This window comes from Sorex araneus, chromosome 2, assembly GCF_027595985.1.
Source record: "Sorex araneus isolate mSorAra2 chromosome 2, mSorAra2.pri, whole genome shotgun sequence".
NCBI classification, from domain to species: domain Eukaryota; kingdom Metazoa; phylum Chordata; class Mammalia; order Eulipotyphla; family Soricidae; genus Sorex; species Sorex araneus.
Window position 1 is genome coordinate 151,253,815 of NC_073303.1, and position 22,820 is coordinate 151,276,634.

General features: G+C 40.3%; 1 protein-coding gene across 1 annotated transcript; it reads left to right on the forward strand.

Annotated features, from left to right (window-relative positions):
- The first annotated feature begins 15,983 nt into the window (after positions 1–15,983).
- RETNLB (resistin like beta) lies at positions 15,984–18,692 on the forward strand. The gene is made up of 3 exons (XM_055124515.1): positions 15,984–16,101; positions 17,143–17,217; positions 18,565–18,692. The coding sequence occupies exons 1-3, from the start codon at positions 15,984–15,986 to the stop codon at positions 18,690–18,692; spliced, it is 321 nt and encodes a 106-aa protein (XP_054980490.1).
- Positions 18,693–22,820: the final 4,128 nt, after the last annotated feature.

Sequence of the window (22,820 nt, forward strand, 5' to 3'; positions counted from 1 at the left end):
AGACTACAGACTGAACATGATGGCCATTCAATAATTGCATTGCAGACCACAACACCCTAAGGAAGAGAGAGAGTAAAAGGGAATGTGCCTGCCACAGAGGCGGCAGGTGGGGGAGGGGAGGAGGGAGGGGACAGGGAGAATGGGGGCATGGGAGGGATACTGGGAACATTGGTGGTAGAGAACAGGCACTGGTGGAGGGATGGGTACTCAATCATTGTATGAGAAACATAAGCAAGAAAGTTTGTTAAGTCTGTAACTGTACCTCATGGTGATTCATTAAAATATAAAAATAAAGGATGAACCGGGAGCCGCACCACGAGAAGCAAACCCTCCGCGCCTATTGACTGTGATCCTGAGGTCTCCTAACCCATTTTGGCACCAAAGCGGATGCTTGAGCCATGCATTTTGACTGTGAACTGAGCTAGAACCTCGTGCAGCCCGGGGAGGGATTTTTTTCCCTCTCCACCCCATTTTTCTGAGCGAAAATGGCGGCAGCGGCAGCAGCCACGCGGTGAGAGCCACCCTCTAAGACCCCTCCACCAGGAGGTAGGACTTTCTTTAGTGACATAGCCTGTAGGTGGTCCTGGGAGGGGGGGCGTTCCCGGAGCGCCTTCCGCCCAGAGATGAACCGGGAGCCACGGCACGAGAAGCAGACCCTCTGCACCTAAAAACTGTGATCCTGAGGTCTCCTAACCCATTTTGGCACCAGAGTGGATTCTTGCAGCCATCCATTTTGACTGTGAACTGAGCTAAAATATTAGAAACCCCAAACCGCGTGGCCGCTATTGCAGCCACGCGGACTCAAAGTCTTCACTCTTAGCAATGAAGAGAAATTATTAGATGATGTCTATTCAGCAGGCCTGATTGTTGGGGAAAATTTCCAATCAATAATAGTGAGTTCTGTATGGAAATATGGAATGTACTCAATATATATAGAGAATAATGGGAATATCATTAGCTACTTAGATGGGGGTGGGGTGGGAGGGGGGTGTATTGGGGTTCTTGGTGGTGGAACGGGTGCACTGGTGAAGGGATGGTGGTTTATTCAGTATTTGACTGTGACTTAAACCTGAAAGCTTTGTATTTTTTTCTTGTTTTCACGGTGGTTCAATAAAATATTTCTTTAAAGAAAAAAAATAAAAAAAATAAAAATAAAAATAAATAAATGTCATGTTCCATATTATCATAATAAAAAATCTCTCCAATGTCAGGCTGATTCATCCTAAGATGATCTATATATTATTCAGATCTCTAATACCACTACCAGAATTTCAGGTCAGATCCCACAAAACAGTGGCATGGTCTGGACACCATGCCAATGAAGAGTAACAGCCCCTTCAAATATCCTGGGTTTCTGCCAAATTTTTGCAAGAAGAACATATTATCCTGCTAGTATAAGAGTGAGGTAAATGATAACTCAGAGAACCAACAAAAATTGAAGGCTGTCAGAACTCAAAAAAGCTCAATCTTGTGCCAATCTTGATGTAATAGAGTGTTAAGGTCTCACCCCAGATGTCTTGGTTGGCATCAGAAAGCTTCATAAAGAGCCAAATATTTAAATTCTTCCCTTATTTATGGGCACAAAATTATTAATCCCAGGGAGAAAAAATGGCATGAGGAAGAGGGCCCTCTCTCCGCCCCACACACTCGCAAACCAGAGAACTTATTTCTAATATATGGGCACAATTGTTACTATTGAGTATGTGATAATAGATCATTATCATTATTTTAAATTTTATAACACAACTTTGAAGTATCATATCCTGCTTGAGGCTCTTGGCCAGGAGTTGGCATGGAAGAGACAAAATAATAATAATGGAAACTGATTGCAGAGGAACATGTCAGTGAGTGTGAAGTCCCTGAGAAGTATGTTTAGGGAAGATGAACTGTGAAAAATTAAATATTCAAACTAGCTGTTGTCAGAATTTTCCCCTCAAACTACAAGTGTTTCTGTTTAGTTTTATAATAAATATCTATTACCCAGTAGGATAAGAAAGAGTCAACATCCATCATGAGACATCTGGTTTTAGAAACAGATTTGATGATGACACAACCTTTGAAGCTGAATTACTGCAATGCTATTCTTCAGTGGTCTCATGCAGTCACATCTACAGAAAAAAAAACACTTCTTCCAAAAATTTTGTATTTATAGCATCGAGTACAGCCTTAAAATGACTTTGTGTACTTTCCACTGTTACTGCCAATGTTTCCACTGAATGTGAAATGTACCTAAAATTATAAAAGGAAAAATTTCATTTCACCTCTTATATAGTGTCCACCATTTTAAAGCGTCTGTCAATTTTATGAACTATTCAAATTATTTACTTAAAAATCAAATAAACAACTAATAACTGAATGGAAGGGGGATAAGAAAGATTAATACTTTGTCTTCACATCTGGGTCATTGTGAGGGACGGAGGATACACTTTTAGAAAGAAAGTATCTCTAAAAAAAGATTTTAGAAAGGTCAACTGTCAAATTTTGGAGGAACAAAAACCCTTTATTCCATTTTATATATGAGGACTTTATGAGTAGTTTCTAGCTTAGCTGAACTGGAAACTCACCCATGTAGTGGTTGTTCTCAGGTAATGTCTTTATATCATATGTAGTGATTACCTTAGAGATACTGCAAGAAATTGGGTGTATTATCTGTAGACAATTTTAAATATTGTGGTGGGGGTTGGCTTGAGTAACATAAGGTGGTGCTCGGGGCTTACGGCTTACTTCTGGCTCTGCACTCAAGGATCACTTTTGGAAGGACCACGTGTACACAGAGGACCACGTGTAATATCAGAGGTCCAACCTGATGAATCATGTACAAGGCAAGCACCCTACCCACTGTACTATCTCACCACTCCCAAGAATTTGAAAGGAATACATCTTAGTAAAAATAGATTCAATTTATTGAGGGAATACTATTGTTTTATATTTTATAAGTTTTTGATGTTCAGCATTATAAAAACAACATATGTATGTACTATACTATCTTTACCACCAAAAATTTCATTTCCATCCATTGCCACTGATTCTTTTTACATGGTTTACTCTGCTCATTATCCACTCCTTTCTCATAATCTCTATTTTATTCATATCATGTAAAAAGCCTGGTTTGGTTTAGTTCACTCATTTGTCTGGTTTCTTAAATTGTCTGCTATGTCAAATGTTACCTGAGACTCAACTGAATGATTGATGCCCAGTGATGACCAGATTAGTTTTGTGAACTGAAGGTGCGCTTGGGCATTTTTAGTACTGAATCAATATAGTTTCACAGGATATTTCCTTTGACATTAGAGTAGCAGTATGAATGAGTGTGTGTGTGTGTGTGTGTGTGTGTGTGTGTGTGTGGTGAGATAGAGAGAGAGAGATTTTAGGTACCATTATTTACAATATATAATGCCAGGGTTTTATGCATGAAACATTATAATGCCACACACCCCACCACAGTGTCAATTGTCAGCGTCCCCCAGCAATTGTTCCAGTGTCCCTCCCCTATCCTAGTCTCCCTCACTGAAACAGTGATATGCTTCTTCCTGAAGACTAGATGTTGGTATCTGTTCCTCCTGGGCATTTGTTTTCCTTAGTATATTTGGTTTTTTTAAATTTTATTGAATCACCATGTGGAGGGTTACATAGTTCTCAGGATTATGTCAATTATACAATACTCAAACCCCCTTCCCTTCACCAGTGCCCCTATTCCATCACCAACCACCCCAGTATACCTCGCGCCCCACCCCCCGTCCCCGCCCTTGTAATTGATAAGTTTCACTTCGTTTACGCTTTATCTTGGTTACATTCTATGTTTCAACACATAACTCGCTATTGTTGCTGGGGTTTCAAGCAAGTCCCATTGTTTGTTACATAACTTTTCTATTTTTTCCCCCCTCGTCCCACGCCACCGAGTTCACGCCTGTTTAGTATTCACCACACTGCCTGACAAAGGAAAAAAAAAACGGAAAAGATGGTTATTTCCTGTCATCAGCCGGCGTGGGGCTCTGGCTTAGTTGATAGTCTGGTAGAAAGTCTGCAGTTTCTGGAACCAAAAGTAGTGTGCTGGTATCGGCCCCGGCTCGAGATTCCACCAGCGTCCCGCTGTTCCATGTACATAATACTTTATTCCCTTATATCCCATTCCCATGCCACCAGGTCCATGTCAACTTAATGGACATCATACTATGGTTAATGCCATGCCGCGTTTCTTCCCGAGAAAGAAGGATATTTCTTCTCAGCTGGCGTGGGGATATGGCTTAGTTCAATCTAGAGAGATGGCTACCATTTTGGTTGCCTTCAATATTTCAACAAAAAACTTACTATTCTTGTTAGGGTTTCCCAGCAAAGTCCAACCCGTTAAAAGGGAACCATTTCATATTGCTGATGATTAGATGACATTAGGTTTTGGGTTTCTGTATAAAGTCCAGGGAAAAGTCTGCCTGAAATTCTATTGCTACAATCTTTTACCCTTTTATGGTGCTCATAAGATGGGAAAACCTAGAGAAATACCGGGCCCCCGCACAGGGGGAAGTGGGAAAGCTCCCTTGTCCTCCTCAGTCATACTGGAGAGGCGGGCGCGGTGAAGTGGGAAAGCCCACGTGGCTGCACTCTCTTTAAGTGTCCGAGGTGGGAGGAGACCGGTACTTCCCCGCCCTCGATCTCCCGCCAGCCGCGCCTCGCATTTGGGTGCGTCTCCATTTTGTGCTCAGAGAAGTGGGGTGGAGGTTGTGCTGTGCCCAGGAGAGGTTGAGGGAGAGAGAGAGAGATTAAAAAAAAGAGAAATGCCGGGCCCCCGCACGGGGGGCCTGGTGGAAACGCTCAAATCACATACTGCAGGTTGTTGGCTGGGCTGCTGGTGTCCAAAGCAGCTCCCTTGTCCTCCTCAGTCATACTGGAGCGGCGGGCGCGGCGAGGGGGCTCCTTAGTATATTTGTTTACATCCTGCATATGAGAGCAATCATTCTATTTCTGTCCCTGGCTTTCTAACTGTTACTCAGCATGATGTTTTCCAGATTCATCTACATAGCAGAAAATTTCAAGATTTCAATTTTTCTTAGCCAAATAGTACTCCATTGTGTATATGTACATAGTTTCTGTATAACATTCATCTGTTTGGACAGTGGGTTGCTTTGAGATTTTAGCTATCGTGAATAAAGTTGCAGTGAACATAGGAGTGCAAATGTATTTTCTGAAGAGAGTTTTGAGACTCATGGGATAGATGCCAAGAAGTACAATTGCTATATCATATGGAAGATCAATACCTAGTTTTTTAAAAAAGTGTCCATACTGTATTCCAAAGAGGTTGAACCAGTCAACATTGGCGCACACAGGCAACAGATGAGGATTCCATTTCTCTCCATAGCCCTGCCAACAGTTTTTGTTGTTGTTGTTCTTTGTGGTATGTGCCTCACTGGTGTGAGGTATTGATATTGCTGTTTTCTTCAGTAGAGACAGTCCCAATTTATTTTGGGACCTACTGACACCCAGTGTTCTCCAGGAGTTACAAAGCATTAATAACAGTTTCTGATTATCATGTGTGCCTGTTCTCACTATAACCTTTCCTCCTGAACTCTCAGTTTTCCTGGAAGAAGACTTTGATATCTCATAGGTGATCTTTGAATTTTCTCCCTATACTAGAGACTGAGTCTTTTTCAGAAAGAAAATTTTTTTTACTGGGTTCATGCAAACAAAAGCATTGCTAGGAATATTTTTAAAATGCTAAGAATGTCAATAAAGAAAGTGTAAAAAATAGAAAAATGAATATTTCATTTCTACTCAAGTTACGTGCACTCCATCAGGTTGTTACACTGAAAAACAGAAAGTTCTTAATTGTGAATGTTTTAAAAAATATATTGTTTAAGACTCCCACTGTAGATTTGTCAATCTTATAAAATCTAGAATTCTCTGAATATAAGGCATTAGAACAATTCCATTGATGGCAAAATGTTTAAATTGAAATTAAAATATTATAACACAATTAAAGGTATTACAATAAAATTGAGGACATTACCTCAATTTTGTGTCACATGATTTTTCTAAAATATCCAGAATTTATAAGAATATACCAGAGTTTTTAGGAGTTTCATATATTTCTAAACTGCTAATTATTATCCACATATATGTTAAGATTAAACATTTATTCTTAAATTACAGTGCTACCAAATTTTAAATTGTGGGCTTAAAGCCATATTAATCAAAACTGTGTGTTACTAGAATAAAGATAGACTTTGAAACCAATGGCATAGAATTGAAGAGCCCAGAGACATATCCTCTGGTATTTGGGCAGTTAATCTTCAACAAAGGAGTTAAATTCTTGGGGAGAAAGTTAATACAATGGGTAGGTTACTGGCCTTCCATGTGGCCAGTCTGGGTTTGATACCCAGCACCCCATATTGTCCCATGAGTCCACCAGGATTGATACCTGAGTGCATAGCCAAGAGTAAGCCCTGAGCACCACTGCTGACTGTTTCCTCCCCTTCCCAAATGCTGTTGAGAAAACTGATATGAATCTTCATCTCTATCTCAAAGCATATATAAAAGTTTATTAAATGGATTTTAGGGAAAACATAGACAAATCTTTCCACGATATTGTCTCCAGAGGCAGCTTCAATAACTTATGTCATTAGTCAAGTAAGCAGATGCAAAAATAAAATAAACAACTTGTAATACATCAAATTATAAAGATTCTGCACTACAGAAGAAACCATGAATAGAATAAAAATATGTCCTTCTGACTGTGAGAAAATATTATTTCACTACACATCTGACCATGAAGCACTCAAAAAATTTATCAGCAACCACTACAAAACAAACAAAAAAAACATTAAAAAATAGGGAAGGAATTAAACAGACACTTCCTCAAATGCCATGTAGATAAACTGTAGGTATATTGAAAAGTACTTTTCATCACTTATCATCAAAATGAAAATCAAACAACAATGACATATCACATTACACCAATGAGATTGACATACATCGAAAAAGGTAGATAACAAGTACTAGCACAGATGTGAGAGAAAGGAGTCCTTATGTACTGTTGGTGAGAATGTTTTCATAGACGTTCAGCTTCTGCAGAAAACAATAATAAAGCATGTCAAAACATTAACAATTAGGCATTCATATGACCCAGCAATTTCTCTTTTTGGAATCTCTCCCAAGTACCCAACATGCTAACTTTGAAAAATATTTGCATTTCTATGTTCATTTCAGTGCTATTCAACTATCTGTAATAGCCAGTGTATGGAAACCACCCAAGAACGAAAGAATAGGGGGGAAATGATATGCACACACAATATAGTGATGTAACACTACTCAGCTATAAGAAAGATAAAATTTTTCAGTTTGCATCTCTGTGTATGAAATGGGAGGGTATCATGCTTCATGAAGCGAGTCAGAAGGGGAGGTTTAAAGACAAAATGAGCATTCTTTCTTTCTCTTTTATTTGGGAGGGAGTTTCTTTGGGGGGGGGCAACAATTGTCTGTGCTCAGAGATTACTCCTGGCTCTGTGCTCAGGGATCGCTCGTGCCCAGGGCCCTATATAGAATGCCAGGCTTCAAACCCACTGTGTACAAGACAAGCACCTATCCCACTATACCATCTCCAATGAGCGTTCTTATACAGAGAGTATAAAGAAATATAGTAAAGGACTAGAAGATGGTAATAACAAATCTTGATAGTATTGTAAATCACCATTCCAAAATTTTAAAATTCTTTTTGTTTTGCAAAAGAGAGGGGGCTTTCAAGTAATTCTCAAGAGTTCTCGGGACCCCAGCAGCAACTGTCAGCCAACCATGCCTTTGGTTCAATTCAGGTGCCCAAGAATGAAATCTTGATCAGGTCTTGTGGTACTAGGAATACCTGGATAACCCCCTTGCCTTATTTCTTCACCAAGGCTACTTTCGATGTCATATACCATATAAATATCTCCCATATTGGAATGTAACCTCAAGAAGGCAGGAAGTTTGTCTCTACTGTCCATTACTAAATTACCAGAGTTAGAACTTGCACAGAGCTCTATAGTTATTCTTTGAATTAAAAAAGTATTTCATCTACCCAATTTCCTTTTTTTCTTTTATTTTCAAAAGGTTGTTCACATTAATTGATAACATTCAATATTTCAACACCAATTCCACCACCATTACACCTTCCCACCAACATTATTTCAAATTTTCTCACCACCATTCAAGCCTGCCTGACAGGGACAGATGCAAGACAATTTATTTTCTATTGCTCATTATGAATATCTTGAGAGGTTGTGCGGCCATTTTTGCTTCTGGAATTCTAAAATTGTAAATGATTAGGGTCCAGAGACATCTCTGTAGGGAGCTAATCCATTTTGAGATTCATTTATGAGTCTCTGGATCAAGGCTGTTGATGCATCAAAATGGTGTCGAGATGCAGTTTATGGGTGTGACAACTATTTTTTTTCTTGTTACTCTGTTTTAATTTTTGTTTTAAAGATTTTTTATTATTGAATCACTGTGAGATAGATCCTTACAAAGCTGTTCATGATTAGGTTTCAGTCATACAGTGTTCCAACACCCATCCCTCCACCAATGTGCATCTCCCAGCACCAATGTCCCCAGGTTCCCTCCCATCACTCCCACCCCCAGCCTGCCTCTATGGCAGACACGTTTTTTTCTCTTTCTCTCTATTTTTCTTTCTTTCCCTCCCTCTCTCTCTCTCTCTCTCTCTCTCTCTCTCCTTTCCTTCTGTGCATTGTGGTTTGTAATACAGATAATTAAAGATTATCCAGTCTATTCCTATGTTCCCTTAACTGCTTTTAACACTCAGTTCTAGTCCTGCATGATCATTTCCAGCTATTATTGTCATCCTGGTTCTTTCTCTATCTTACTTACCTTCTGCCCCCACCTCCCCCCCCACACACACTTGTGGTTGATTCCAACCATTGACTGTTTTCCCTGGCCATGATGAATATGCCTTCTAATATATATATATATATACATATATATATATATATATGACTTACTGTTACTGGTTTTTAGCATATCGAATACACCACGAGTAGCTTGCCAGGCTCTGCCATGCGGGCACGATACTCTCGGTAGCTTGCTGGGCTCTCCGAGAGGGGCAGAGGAATCGAAAATGGGTTGGCCGCGTGAAAGGTGAATGCCCTAGTACTGTACTATCAGCATTCAAATCAAATGTTATTTTTAAGGTGCGGGGCTGGGCATGGCCAGAAGGAAATCCAGAGTCTAATGCTTGGGGGTTGAGGACCCTTAGTGTGTATTCAAAAAAATAAATACAAATCCCGAGGTTCTCTCTCGCCACCTGCGTTCAGTGGTCTTGTGCTGCTTCCCCAGCCCCGAATGGCCACTGGCCATGGGTCGACAACGGAGGAAACGAGGGCTGGGCTGGTTGGTATCAGTTTCAGTTTATTCCAACCTCATCTCCATTCTCTTCTGATTCTCCTTCCCCCTCGATTCTTCCTGATTCTCTCTCAATTCTTCATCTTCCTCCCGATTCTCCTGGATTCCTCTTGGATTCTTTCTTCCTGATTCTCCTTGATTCCCCTCTTGATTCTCCCTTATTCTCCCCTTGGATTATCTTTCTAAGATTCTCCTGGATTCTTGTCCTCTTGCCCACTCTTCCAGACTCTTCCTCCTGATTCTTCCTTCTGGATTCTCCCCTGTTCTCTCAGATTCCTCCCTGATCCCTCCTCTAGCCCTCCCCCTGCGCACTCTTACAGCCTTACTTATATCCCAAATCATAAGTCTTAGAAAACATCATAAAATTCATACTAGATATCTCGATCCCCTAATAACAGTTAACAATGTCAAAACAGCCCCCCTTGGTAAAACTTATTTTGTTTGTACCAGAGTGCTGGTTTTGCTACATAAGTGTAGCCAGGAAGGAAATAATCCTAGTAGTGTGTGACAAGTTTCCTGTGATGTCAGTCTATAAGGGAAAGTCTATGCCAGTGTCCCAGCATTTGGACTTCACATGTATGTTAACTTGTACTTTCTGGATCTTCTGGTGAAAGCCAGGAGGAACATGAATAAATGAAAAGGCAAAACAAATGTCCCTCGCTCAGTGCTGTCAAGGCTCATCACTGTCTCATTCTTTACTCTACTTGGGCTTGAATTTTTTTTTTCTTTTTGGTTCACACCCAGAGATGCTCAGGAGTTACTCCCACCTCTTCAGTCAGGAATAACTCCTTGCTTGGGGAGCATATGGGATGGCGGGGATTGAACCCGGGCCGGCCACATGCAAAGCAAATGCCCTCCCCACTGGAGTATCACTCCAGCCCCAGTGCCTTGGCTTTGAGGCCCTGGGTTTGGGAGATTATGGCAGAGAAACAGCCACAGCTTCATTCTTCAGGTCCTCCTGATTCATGTTCTGAGGAGCTGCACCCAGCTGAGCCCAACTCCTGGCCCTGAGCTCAGGCATCTGTACCTCAAAATCATTATGGGGTACTGTGGTGGAATCCAGGTCTGCCATGTGTTATCAGCTCCTTACCTCCTGTGTCATCCTTTCTCCCTTGTATTCAGGTACTGATTAGTGTCATGTAAGTCACTTGTCACTTGTCATCCCATTGCTCATCGATATGCTCAAGCGGGTACCAGTAACGTCTCCATTGTGAGACTCGTTGTTAATGTTTTGGGCATATCAAATATGCCATGGGTGGCTTGCCAGGCTCTGCCGTGAGGGCGAGATACTCTCCGTAGCTTGCCGGGCTCTCTGAGAGGGGCAGAGGAATCAAACCCGGGTCAGCTGCATGCAAGGCAAATGCCCTACCCACTGTGCTATCACTCCAGCCCATAGTGTCATGTAAGTATAAAGGATAAATATTTTTGAAAGTTTCATCTTAGGAAAATGGCACTGGCAATGTTCTTTAATGGAATGAAATGAAGAGTTTTTTTTAATTTTTAAACTTTCTTTTTCATCTTTTGTGTCACACCAGAAATAATCAGAGATGAAAAATCAGCACCCCCAGGGTGCTTGGGGACCCTGTTAAACTTGGTGCAAGACAAATGTCCTACCTGATGTCCTATCTCTTTGGCCCCTAATTGGAGCAGTTTAAATGAACTTTATTGTGCATAGAAAGACATTTGAAAGGATGGAAGGGCCCCAACATTGTCATACATTGTCAACTGTGTGACAATGTTGGGAATATGGGTCAACTCCCCAAGCTCCCCACATCCCAGCAGGCCGTTCTGTTTACCTGTGATTACTCACAAGGTTGGTCATGTTCCTGGATGCCACCTGTCAGTTCAATAATATCAGAGAAAAAAATAAGTATTGTGTTTGGAATTAGCAAATTTCCATCGATCTAGTAGTCACCAGAATAGTCAAAAGGAATCAGATCTGTTGAAAGGCAAAAAAAAGGCTACAAGGTGACCAGTATGGTTTGCTGCCATTAGCCTCCATTCTTAGTGTCAGCATGTACTCTAGGTTTATATATGTACACACATGTACATAAATATAAAAATACGTAAATTTGATATATATGTAATTTATGATATATTTACCTCTGCACCTCTCGGAGAGCCCCTTAAGCTACTGAGAGTAACTTGTCCACACAGCAAAGCCTGGTAAACTACCTGTGGTGTATTTGATATGCCAAAAACAGTAACAAGTCTCACAATGGAGATGTTACTGGTGCCCGCTTGAACAAATTGATGAGCAACAGGATGACAGTGACAGATATATGTATATATTATACTATAAATGAATGCAGTCATTCTATATGCCTCTCTCAATCTTTTCACTCAGCACGATATCCTCCAAGTCCATCCGTTCAAAGGCAAATTTCATTACTTCATTTTTCCTAACAGTGTGTTATATTCCATTGTATAGATATGCCATAACCTTCCCAATTTATATATCAAATCTAAGTCTGTGCTTCTTTATTCCCTCACTCTTTTCTCAAGTCCTCTCAGGTAACTAAGGAAACATCCCTTTGTTTGTTTCTGGACTATACCTGGTGATGCCGAGGGGTTACTTCTGGCTCTGCACTCATCCTATTGAGGCACAAGGTGTCATATGGATGCCAAGGATCAAACCAGGGTAGCTACATGCAAGGCAAACACCCTGTTCTCTGTGTGTTATTGCTTTGCCCCACATCCTTGTCTTTTTACTAGAATTCTGAACATCATTTTTCGAGTTCACATATATGCCACACATGTTTTATACACTTATATATGTTGTATGTAGTTAAATAGAGAAGAAATAGACATTTTTTAAGAACATCTCTAAGGAAAGGAAAATAAAACTATGCATAACAAAAGCAGAGGCAGGTTTTCTTCCACATTTTAAAAACTTTTTAATTTTATTTTTTTAATTTTAATGAATCACCATGAGATATAGTTACAGACTTACAAACTTTCATAATTATGTTTCAATCAAATAATATTCAAGTACCCATCCCTCCATCAGTGCCAATTCTCTACCAACAATGTTCCCATTATCCCTCCTGCCACCCCCTCCCCTTCCCACCCCTCGCTTTGGTAGCAGACACATTCCCTCTTACTCTCCTTTTGGATGTTATGGTTTGCAATATAGTTACTAAGTGGCCATCACATTTGGTCTATAGTCTACTTACAACATGCATCTCCCATCCCGAGTTGTCCCTCCAACCATTATTTACTTAGTGGTCTCTTTTCCATACCACCTGCCCTTTTCCCCAGGATATGAAATTGGCTTTTGAGCTGTGGAGCGATCCTCCTGGCTCTTATCTCTACTATCCTTAGGTGTTTTCCTATTATGTTACTTTATATTCCATAAATGAGTGCAGTCATTCTATGTATGTCCCTCTCTTTCTGACTCATTTCACTTAGCATGATACTCTCCATGTTAATCAACTTATAAGCAAATTTCATGGGTTCATCTCTTATAACAGCTGCATAGTATTCCATTGTATAGATGTACCAAAGTTTCTTTAACCAGTCATCTGTTTTCAGGCACTCGGGTTTTTTCCAGATTCTGGCTATTGTAAATAGTGCTGCAATGAACATACAAGAGAAGTTGTCATTTCTACTATACTTTTTTGCATCTCCTGGGTATATTCTCAGAAGTGGCATTGCTGGGTCAAATGGGAGCTCAATTTCCAATTTTTTGATAAATGAAAATAGTGTTTTCCAAAAGGGCTGAACCAGTCGTCATTCCCACCAACAGTGAAGGAGAGTCCCTTTCTCCCCACATCCTCGCCAATACCAGTTGCTTTTGTTCTTTTGGATGTGGGCCAGTCTCTGTGGTGTGAGATGATATCTCATTGTTGTTTTGATCTGCATCTCCCTGATGATTAGTGATGAAGAGCATTTTTTCATGTGCCATTTGGCCATTCAGATTTCTTCTTTGAGAAATTTTCTGTTCATTTCATTGCCCCATTTTCTAATGGGATTGGATTTTTTTTTCTTGTAGAGTTTGACCAGTGTCTTTTATATTCTTGATATTAACCACTTATTGGAGGGGTATTGGGGTATTGGGGTATTGGGAATATCCTTTCCCATTCTGTATACTGTCTTTGTATTCTGGTCACTGTTTCTTTTGAGGTGCAGAAGCTTCTTTGTTTAAGGTAGTCCTGTTTGTTTATCTCTGTTTTTACTTGTTTAGTCAATGGCGTTTCGTCCTTGAAGATACCTTTAGCTTCAATGTCATAGAGGATTTTTTGCCGAACTTTTCTTCAAAATAACTTATGAACTCTGGTCTGATGTTGAGGTTTTAATCAACTTTGATCTGACTTTTGTGCATGGTATTAGGTAGAGGTCTGAGCCCATTATTTCACTGTCCAGATTTGCCAGCATCATTTGTTAAAGAGTCTGTCCTTGCTCCACTTCACATTTCTTTCTCCCCTATGAAAGATTATATAATAATATATTTCACATATTTGAGGTGTGTATAAGGATGTTTAATCCTATTCCACTGGTCTATGGATCTGCTTTTGTTCCAATGCTATGCTGTTTTAATTACTACAAATTTGTAATGCAGTTTGAAGTTGGGGAAGGTGATGCCCTCCATCATATTTTCCCAAGAATTGCTAATGCTATTTGTGGGGGCTTGTTGTTCCAAATGAATTTCAGAAGTGTTTCATCAATTTCTGAATCTGTATAATGCTCTGGGGAGTATTGTAATATTGACAATGTTAATTCTCCTAATCCATGAGCATCCTACCACATTTTTTTTACTTTCTCCACTAAGTTGTTCTACTTCTTCAACTTGCTCTGAAATTGTGGAGTTCAGCCTTGATGACTGTATACTTTATGCTGGAGAATGACTCATAAACTTCGTCTTTCTCTAAGTCACATGAATAGCTTCTATCCTTTGCACATTATTCCAATATTTAAGATTCTTAAGCCTTAACATTTTCTATGACATTTTTTTCTCTTTTGGGGGTCACACCAGGAATGTCCACGGGTTACTGTTGGCCCTGCACTCAAGAATTATTGCTAGCAGTGCTTGGGGACCATATGGGATGCTGGGGATAGAACCCAGATAAGCTATGCGCAAGGAAATGCCTTATCTGCTGTACTATAGCTCCAGCCTCAATTTTCTCTGACTTTAGCACTAACTCATTTGCCAGCAACTCTTTGTGTGGTGTTGGATTATTCATGCTATTTACTCCACATTTGGAGAATATTCATACATTTTGAAGCAGATATATTAATGTCTTTGATGACCTCTTTGGTACTTTGCACTTCTAAGATCAGAAAAAAATTGAGTTCTGAAAAAGATCTGGCTCAGTGGACTTGAACTAAGATTGCAGGACCTTATGTGCTTACAGTGTTGACATGGTGAAAAGACCAGGTGAATCAGAAATAAACAATGAAATGTAGGGGGGGGGGCATCTCCTTGAGACTCTAAGGGAAAACTTTTTTCCAAAAATGAAAAGTCAAAGACACCTGGAAAAGGTATGAGTTAAGACTGTAATGCCTGCTTCTGTATAACCACAAGGAGCCAAAATCAAGTATGGAAACCAATGAGCTAAAGATGATGGAGAAAATGGAAAAATCAGGCTTGTAATGACCAAGCTGAACCTCCAAAGACCTCTGCAATCAAGCATCATGCTCCTGGTTAAGTAAACATCCAAGTTTTTTTTTCTTTTTGGGTCACACCTAGCCATGCACTCAGGAATTACCCCTGGCCGTGCTCAGGGGACCATATGGGATGCTGGGATTTGAACCCGGGTCGGCCGCGTGCAAGGCAAACGCCCTACCCGCTGTGCTATCTCTCCAGCCCCAACATCCAAGTTTTTTAATTGACTTAGTTTATTGAGTTTTTTCTTACTTTTGAAAATATGGGATTTTCCAGGGAAAATAAAATGACTGTTTAAACAGGTGATAAGTAGGGTTCTTATTCTGCGGAACTCATATATCTACCACTTCCTCATAAGGAATCAAACCAGGTGGGTATTACTTGCAGCAGCCCACAGAAATCCCAGGTGTTGACCTTATCAGGTTGCCAAGAGGGAAGAAGAGGATCGAACAACAAGACAATGGGATTACTCTTGATCTAGAATCAGAACAAAGGTAGTTGTTGTATATTATTAAAGACACATGAGACACATGAAGCTTATAGTTTTGAGTCACCCCAGCTGGAATGGTTCTTTGCAAATATACTGGAAATTTGTCTCTATGGGTCTGGTTACTGTAGTGTAAGACTATCCAGATAAGAACCTCTCTCTCTCTCTCTCTCTCTCTCTCTCTCTCTCTCTCTCTCTCTATATATATATATATATATATATATATATATATATATATATATATATATATATATATATATATATAGACTAGTGACCTGCCCAGTCCTTGGAGAGAGAGCTCTTGGATTTTCCCGTAAGTCTACTCTGCTGTTACTCTCCCTGCTTCTCCATACTGCTTAAGGAGATCCAGTCTCCTTACGGACACAGTCAATCTTCTCCCTGCATTCTCTCTACATTCCCTTTTCTATTCCTTCCCTACACACTAGAGCTGAGATTTTACTTTTAAATTTTACCACATTTCCTTCCAGAACTAGGATTCTTCTTTGCCTCACTATGAAGTCATTCTTTGGCTTCCTTTTCATCCTCATCTTCCTCCAGTCGATGATCCCAAAGAGTGCTCAATTTTCCTTTGACTCCATTGTGGATGAAAAGATAAAGGACGCTCTTGAAGGTGACTGAATGGGATTGTGGGGAAGAAGGAAGGTAATATCTGATCTTGTCTTGTGTTCGTAAATGGTAACTCTTCCTCTAATCTATCTCTACATTCTAGACTTTAATTTGTCTTTGTCTATTCAAGCTTAATCTTTCTATACAGAGTCTTTCACACTCCTCTATCACTTTTGTTATTGTTAATGTTGCTGTTTTGGGTTCACACCCAGTGATACTCAGGGATTACTCCTGGATCTGCACTCAGGAATTACTCCTAGCAGTGCTCATGGGACACAGCCCATTTAATTTTTTTAGTTTAACAGTTTCTTCCCCCCCACCTTTTTAAAAATTTGAGTAACTGTGAGATAGACAGTTACAAAGTTGTTGATTATTGGGTTTCAGTCATGCAATGTCTCAACATCTAATCCTTCACTAGCATGTCCCTAGTTTCCCTTTTGGCACACTGCCACAGTCTCTCCTGGCAGGCACTATTATTCATTCTTCTCTTTCTTTCTCACTCTTTCTATCTCTCTCTTTCTTTCTCTCCTTTTAGGCATTGTTATTTGCAATACAGGTACTGAAAGGTTACTATGTATATCACTATCTCATATTAACACTCAGTTCTTGTCCAGAGTGATAATTTCCAACTATCATTGTTATAGTGGTCCCTTCCCTGTCCTACTTGCACTCCCCTCCATTCTTCCCCTCCACTGTGGCAACCATCCTTATTACTTTTATTTATTTATTTTTTTTGCTGTTGGCTAATAGTTTGTTTTCTCTTCGGTTAGTGAGGGCAATGAATTGGAAAATAAAAGAGAGGAAGATAGCTGTAATTTATGAGTCATGTATAATGTAAAGCTTATGCTATTTAAAATCACAAATGATTTGTGAGGTAAGTTTAAGTATTACATTCTTATTACAAATGAAAAGCCAAATCTTAAAAGTCAGTGAATAATCTGATTATGGACACAGCATGTCCATTGTCTTTGAGGTAGAAGAGGGATTGGAAGTGGATTATGGAAAACAATATGGTTATTTACTAATGCCTTTGTCTCATACTCAGATTTCAAATATCCCAAAGTAAAGCTGTCATGTACCAGTGTCAGCAGCCGAGGCAGACTGTCCTCTTGTCCTGAAGGTAAGTAATTCCATTAGCAAAACTGGTAGACAAGGTGCCCTGTAGCAGCCCCTGTCTATTCTCTGTCACCTACATCTTTCTTTTTGTATTGAATCACCATGAGATAGAGTTACAAATTTTTATGATCAAGTTTCAGTCATACAATGATCGAGCAACCACCCCTCCACCAGTACACATTTTCTACCACCAATGCTCCCAGTATCCTTCCCATCACTCCCACCCCAACCCACCCCCTGCCTATGCTGCAGGCACATTCCTTCTTACTCTTTCTCTACATTTGGGCATTATAGTTTGCAATACAGAAACTAGGAGGCCATCATGTTTGGCCTTTAGTCTACTTTCAGCACACATCTCCCATTCTGAGCGAGCCCTCCAACCATCATTAACTTAGTGGTCCCTTCTTCATCCCAACTGTCTTCTCCCCCAGCACCTGAGGCAGGCTTCCAAACCATGGAGCAATCCTCCTGGCCCTTGCCTCTATTGTTCTTAGGTGTTAGTTTCATATTATGTTACATTTCACAAATGTGTGCAACCATTCTGTCTGTCCCTCTCTTTCTGACTCATTTCACTTAGCATGATACTCTCCATGTTGATCCACTTAAAAGCAAATTTCATGATTTCATCTTTTCTAACAGCTACATAATATTCCACTGTGTAGATGTACCAAAGTTTCTTTAAATAGTCATCGGGTTGTTCCCAGATTCTGGCTATTGTGAACAGTCCGTCACCTATATCTTGCCCTGTCTCATCATCCTGGGACTGATCATAGCTCCTGAGAGCCTTTAGCCATTCTCACTTTCATTAAGGTTGCTGCTGAGAGATCTAGGGTGTCTATTTCCTATTTCAAGACTTTATATACAAGTCCTTCTTGTCCTCAGTTGTCATCTCCCAATCCCTCTTTTATTTTTATTTTTATTTTTTAAATCCCCTTTTCTTTGTGAATCACATTCGGCAGAGTTCAGGGCTTAACCCTGGGTCTCTGCTCAGAGATAAGTCCTGTCAGAGCTTGGGGGACCATCTGTGATGCTGTGGATCAAATCAGGGTCCATAGCAAGGCAAGAACCCTATCTACTGTACTATTGCTCTGGCCTCTTTTTTTTTTTTGTCTCCCTTTTTCTGTTTTGGAACTTATGATCCAGCACTGAGGAAATCTATTATGGATCAAAAGGGGAAAAATCCCATTTATTTCCCTTTTATGAATCTCCTCCAAGGTCCTATATCTATATTTGTATTAGCAGTTTTTTACAATTTTTCCTTAGACCTCAAAATGTATTGACTTGAGGCTTCACTTGGAGTAAATAGTCCTCCCTCCTCTAAGACCTTCTCTATGTCTCATTGCTCATACAGGAACCATTGTGACTAGCTGTGCTTGTGGCTTTGGCTGTGGTTCCTGGAATATTGAGGGAGAAGACACATGCCACTGCCAATGTCCCAGGATGGATTGGTCCACTGCCCGCTGCTGTCGTCTGAACTGAAAGGAAGGAGAATGTAAATTCAATGCTTGAATCAGAATGGCAATGAAACCCTGACTCCTTATAGCAATGCGTAGTGCCCCTTTCATTCATTACAAGTCTGCTTCTAGGGTAATAAAGACAATTATGCATCTCTCTATGCTTATGTTTTTGATGTTACTGTCCTCAGCTTAGGACTCAAATTAGAAAATATTTCTCATGTCTCAATTATTCCATTTCAGCAGAGATCAGAGTAAATGTTTGGTGGGAAGGGAGGATCATATTGAGACTCCAGTGTCTTCATTAGTTACCAAGAAGAAAACAACTCTGCCTGGCATTTGATTTCCTGTCTATAGTTTCTAAGAAATAGAATAGAGCACACATGCTGCTATCAATATTCCCAGAAAATAAAAGGTGAGTTCCAAACTTTGTATAGGACAACTTTCTGAGGTATACACAGACAAAGCCAGTTTTCAAAACATCCTTTTGTAATTTCTGGGTTTGTATATGTACGTTCTTCTAAATTCATATAGCAAATCTGTTTTATTCAATGTGAGGAGTTTGTTACTATCTTCACCGTCTCCCATAGGAAAAAAAGGTCCTTACCTGTCACTGAATTTTCTTTCTTTCTTTCTTTCTTTCTTTCTTTCTTTCTTTCTTTCTTTCTTTCTTTCTTTCTTTCTTTCTTTCTTTCTTTCTTTCTTTCTTTCTTTCTTTCTTTCTTTCTTTCTTTCTTTCTTTCTTTCTTCCTTTCTTTCTTCCTTTGTTCCTTTCTTTCCTTTATGCCTCTGTTTCCTGCCACAATTCCACATCTGTTTCTTTGTACATGAGGGGTTTAAAAAGGTCAAACAACTTCTTTTAATTTACATATTCCATACAATAATATGGACTGGAGTGATAGCGCAGTAGGTAGGGCATTCACCATGCTCACAACTGACCTGGGTTCGATTCCTCTGCCCCTCCTGGAGAGCCCGGCAAGCTACCGAGAGTATCTCACCCACACGGCAGAGCCTGGCAAGCTACCCGTGATATATTCGATATGCCAAAAACAGTAACAACAAGTCTCACAATGGAGACGTTACTGGTGCCTGCTCAAGCAAATCCATGAGCAACGGGATGACAGTGACAATGACAGTGATACAATAATATATTAGAGTTTAGTTCTCTCTGTTAATTAAAATTCACATTGAGACTTTATCTCTAGGTCCTGGTCCTTAGTCCTTCCTGAAGAATTAGTACTTACTGGCCAGCCACTAAATGCTTAGTTCTATGACTGGAGTCAGAGTATATCATTTTTTTTTAATTTTTTATTTTTTATTGAGTCATCATGTGAAAATTTATAAAGCTTTCAGCTTAAGTCTCAGTCATACAATGATCCGACACCCATCCCTTCACCAGTGCACATGTTCCACCACAGTATACCTCCCATCCCACCTCCATCCACCCACCTGTGTGGCTGATGATTTTCACTTTACTTTCTCTTCACTTTGATTACATTCAATATTTCAACAGAAAACTCGCTATTATTATTTGGATTTCCGCCCCCCCCCCCCAAAATCAGACCTGCTGTAAAGGCAGCATTTGATCATTTGTTTTCCATTGCTGATAATGAAGAATAAATGAGGTTTTGGATTTCTGTATTTAGCATTTTAGTAACTAAGTCCAGAGAAATTTCTGACAGAAATTGCATCAATGCAACCTCGTACCGCTGTTTAGTGGCCTCCGGGATCATGGGCATTCAGCAACAGAGGGGCTGCACATGTGCGGCTGCTCGGGTCACATCTCCTGTTCCGAGATCTCCTGCGCATCCCGTCACTGCAAGTTTGTACCTCTCTTTAGTGGGCCTTATAAGATGGTGGTCGCCACGCTGCCACCAGGGAAAGCAAAGCCCAGAGAGAAAAACCTTTCCCCTCCTGGGATGGCATGGGGCCGTAGCTTAGTTCACAGTCTAGAGGCATTTCTGCCAGAAGCTGCTGGTGCCAAAAGCAATTTAGCTGGCCTCCGGTATCATGGGCATCCAGCAGCAGAGGAGCCACACATGTGCAGTCACTCAGGTCACAACTTAGCGGAGCACAGCCAGAGTATCATTTAAATGTAGTAAGAATGACAATGTAGCTTGTCCTCAAGCCTGTATTCTCCCTTGAACATGTATATTATATGTTTGTCTATATGCGTTTTTGCTTGCTTATTTCTGCTCTGGAGAAGTCTGTTTTCCCTTCTCCCTATCTCTTCCCTCACATCCTTATAAACACGTTTCAGTAAAAACTTTCTTGTTTCACCAAAAATTAAAAGGCAAATAACACTCTTTGTTTAGGCCAAATATATGGGAGTTACCCTAAATTCCCTCTTTTTCATAGACCACACTCTAAAATTCTGAATGAAAGCAGTGAATAATCATGTGGTAGAGGTACTGCCTATATTTGGAAATTGCAACTGGGGCTGAAGATCATTGATTAACTTGCCTAAAGTACACAGCTGGGAAAAATCAGAGCTGGGTGGTTCCAATTCCCTGTTCTGTGATTCTGAGACCTCTTCTCCCAAAAATCAAACTTTTCCCCAGTGCAGACTTCCATAATGTGCAGACTGCTCTTTCTGATCCTGCTCCAGCTACCAAACCCACTCAACAGTGTAAAATTCTCTTTCTTAACATCGTATCTTTTCAAATCACTCATCTACACAAATATTTCAGTGCCCTGCCACCTCCCACATCACACCATAACTGGCAAATTTATCACCCTTAGCTTTTCCAAGCCTCAGCCATGCTCAAGGCCACTCTCCACATGCTCGGATAAGCATGACCCATAAATGAACTGACAAGAGGAACCCAGGTATGTGGGACCCGTGACTGAGATCTCCAAGCCTGCTCAGATTGGGACTGGGCCTCCTCCACCCAGATCCCCAGTTTTCCTGTAGCTTGGCAGTCATACCCAAAAAGTCCCCCCAGTGCCATGTAATCTCATCAATGACCAAGATGCAGAGACTATAAAACAAAGTTCCCGGAAGAGAGCAATGCAATTTTTCCTGGAGTGTGTGCCTGCATTAGCAGCCATGCAACCTCTTTATTTTTATTTATTTATTTTTTTCTGCATGGCAGAGCCTGGCAAGCTACCCTTGATGTAAGTGACATGCCAAAAGCAGTAACAACAATGTGCTCTTCATGTTCCTGGAGCGAGCAGACACCATTGGGCTACACTAACATGCAACAGGGACAAATGAAGACATGTACTAGAGCAAATCAATGAACAATGAGATGACAGTGATACAGTGATACAGTGATAGCTTTTCCTTGGTGCCCATTTTTATCTTGCTTTCTATTTCTCCCCTATTGAACCTCCACTTCATTCAAATGTGTTCATTCCCCAAAGTCTGACTCTACACTTTACATTATTTTTCTTTTTTCTTTTTGGAAGGAGTGCAAACACTAACAGTACTCAGGTCATATTCCTCGGTCTGTGCTCATAGATGACTCTGGACAGCGTTTTGTTATATAATTGCATGCAGTGCCTGGGATGGAACTGAAGGTATTTGGTCACATGCAAGACAAGTTTCCCTGTATTATCTCTCTGACCAGATTTTTATTTTCTGTGTCCTCATTTCATTTTCTCTACCAAAAATTCTACCCTGGGGCTAGAAAAATAATACAGTGGGGAAAACCCTTATTTTGCATGTAGTTGACCTAGTTTGATCCCTAATATCACTTATGGTCCCCTGAGCATTGCCAGGAATAATCCCTATGCACAGAACCAAGAGTAAACTCTGCTTACAGCTGAGTGTGGCCCTTCCTAAAAAAAATCCGATCCTATGAACACAGCTCTTCCTCCTCAGTTCCTCCTTCCCCAGCTTCCATTTACTAAAAGCTGACATATTTTGGATGGTATTTATTTTAAATAACATTGCTGTGTAATATTATATAAGTTTCAGGTATGCAACAGTGAAAATCAGAATGAGTACATATGGCATTATGATTTTCTTGTCTGTATAGGCCAATTCTATACTTCTTCATACACTTGCCCCCTTTTTCCTAATTTATACCCCACTTCCTGCCTTCCCTCAGGAAGTCCTACTGTCCTTGAAGACCAGAGAAGAAATTTCCACTGAAGCTCTATCTTACTCAACCACAGTCTTTTAGCTGATACTTGCCTTTACCCTCAT

Bases quoted from the DNA above. Each gene is read 5' to 3' on its own strand.
- RETNLB (XM_055124515.1), top strand. From the start codon at position 15,984: ATGAAGTCATTCTTTGGCTTCCTTTTCATCCTCATCTTCCTCCAGTCG. The intron at 16,102-17,142 runs GTGACTGAATGG...TCTCATACTCAG, and splicing joins GATAAAGGACGCTCTTGAAG to ATTTCAAATATCCCAAAGTA. The intron at 17,218-18,564 runs GTAAGTAATTCC...TTGCTCATACAG, and splicing joins ACTGTCCTCTTGTCCTGAAG to GAACCATTGTGACTAGCTGT.